Here is a 2,099-nt window from a genome sequence, read left to right on the forward strand (position 1 = left end):
AATCAAACAAGTGTCCTGTAAAGGAGATTTCATACCATTTCCATACACTTAATATGGTCCAGAAATATTTTTCATACACTGAGACTACAGCTTCAACTCTTGGATACATAAATTTTGTCAGTAACTGAAAAGGTAATGTGAATTGTGGTTCCCCCTTGCACCCTTCTTAAACTCTTTCTACAGTTATTAATGTGCAACAAAGCAGCACATGTCTGGATTTTCACAGATTTTTTTTCCCCTCATTAGTAGTTAAATACCATGGTTCCAAGCCAGATGGGGAGCTAGGTAACTTCTGAAAATGTAAGGTATTTGTGGTACAACAGAACACTAGATTGTGTGAGTATCTTCATCTGTCATGAATAATATTTTCTTCCTCTTTTCCCCTTCTAGGTGTGAGCTTCGTATTTTCTCCCTGAAGCTAGGTTACAGCTGAAGAGATCAAGATGGTCCCAAATTACTCTACTGACGAAACCATTAAAAGAATCCACGTTGACTGTCCCGTTTCAGGAAGGCACAGTTACATCTACATTATGGTTCCAACTGTTTACAGCATCATCTTTATCATAGGCATATTTGGGAACAGCCTGGTTGTTATTGTCATTTACTGCTACATGAAATTAAAAACAGTAGCCAGCATCTTTCTTCTAAACCTGGCGCTGGCTGACTTGTGTTTTTTAATAACTCTGCCACTCTGGGCAGCCTACACGGCCATGGAGTACCAGTGGCCTTTCGGCAACTGTTTATGTAAGTTAGCATCAGCAGGGATAAGTTTCAACCTGTACGCCAGTGTGTTCCTCCTCACATGCCTTAGCATTGACCGGTACCTGGCCATAGTACATCCAGTGAAGTCCCGAGTTCGACGTACCATGTTTGTTGCCAGAATAACTTGCATTGCCATCTGGCTTCTTGCTGGTGTGGCCAGTTTGCCCGTCATCATTCATCGTAATATATTCTTTGCTGAGAACTTGAACATGACAGTCTGTGGTTTTCGGTACGACAACAATAACACAACGCTCCGTGTTGGGTTGGGTTTATCCAAAAATTTGCTGGGCTTTTTAATTCCTTTTCTCATCATACTAACAAGCTACACCTTAATTTGGAAGACCCTGAAGAAGGCGTATCAAATTCAAAAAAATAAGACTAGAAATGATGATATTTTTAAGATGATTGTGGCAATAGTATTTTTCTTCTTCTTTTCCTGGATTCCTCATCAAGTGTTCACTTTTCTGGATGTATTAATTCAATTACATGTAATAACAGACTGCAGAATCACTGATATTGTGGATACGGCTATGCCCTTCACCATTTGCATCGCTTACTTTAACAACTGTTTGAATCCTTTTTTTTATGTTTTTTTTGGAAAAAACTTTAAAAAATACTTCCTTCAGCTAATAAAATACATTCCACCAAATGTCAGTGCACATCCAAGCCTAACAACAAAAATGAGCTCCCTCTCATATCGGCCACCAGAAAACATACGCTTGCCCACTAAAAAGACTGCTGGGTCTTTCGACACCGAGTGATGCATTTTGCAATATACTTTTTTTGAACAACCTTGTGAACGAAGCAGCAAGAATGACAAAATTCTTCTGCAGTCCCGAACATCACAGCTTACTGCTCATTACAGAAACATTAGATCACCTCAGAGAAATCATACTGTAAAGATGTAGCAGTGGCCTTTTATTTTACATTGTGAAGAGGACTGCTGGGTTTTAATTTTGTTTTTCTTTACCGAAAGCAACATAAATGGTGGACAGGCATGTCAGAGTTTCTGTCAGCATCCTGCCGTTTACTCAGAACTACAAAAGAAGGGTAGAGAAAACTCCTAACTTAAGTTCAGAGATCTTTTTAAAAGGAAAAGCTTGTATAAATTACATGAATTACAAAGGACCTGTTTTGCACATACATGAGCTATTCAAAATTTTGTTCAAGGAGCTGATGGAGCTACACTGCTTGTTTTGTTGTTTTTTTAATGACATAAATGTCATATTATCATATTTATAATACATTTCCAAGTGTATTCTGTATAAAGAGGCCCAATTTTAAACTCAAATAGAAATTTAAGGTCCTTGAAATTGGTCTCATTCTGATTTATGCTA

The 2,099-nt window shown here is 38.0% G+C and overlaps 1 protein-coding gene across 1 annotated transcript; it reads left to right on the forward strand.

Annotated features, from left to right (window-relative positions):
• The first annotated feature begins 443 nt into the window (after positions 1-443).
• Positions 444-1,523, forward strand: AGTR1 (angiotensin II receptor type 1). Its single transcript, XM_009822418.2, has one exon. It carries the CDS (start codon positions 444-446, stop codon positions 1,521-1,523), a length of 1,080 nt encoding a protein of 359 aa, XP_009820720.1.
• The last annotated feature ends 576 nt before the right edge of the window (positions 1,524-2,099 follow it).

Source organism: Gavia stellata, chromosome 11 (genome assembly GCF_030936135.1).
Source record: "Gavia stellata isolate bGavSte3 chromosome 11, bGavSte3.hap2, whole genome shotgun sequence".
Classification (NCBI taxonomy): Eukaryota; Metazoa; Chordata; class Aves; order Gaviiformes; family Gaviidae; genus Gavia; species Gavia stellata.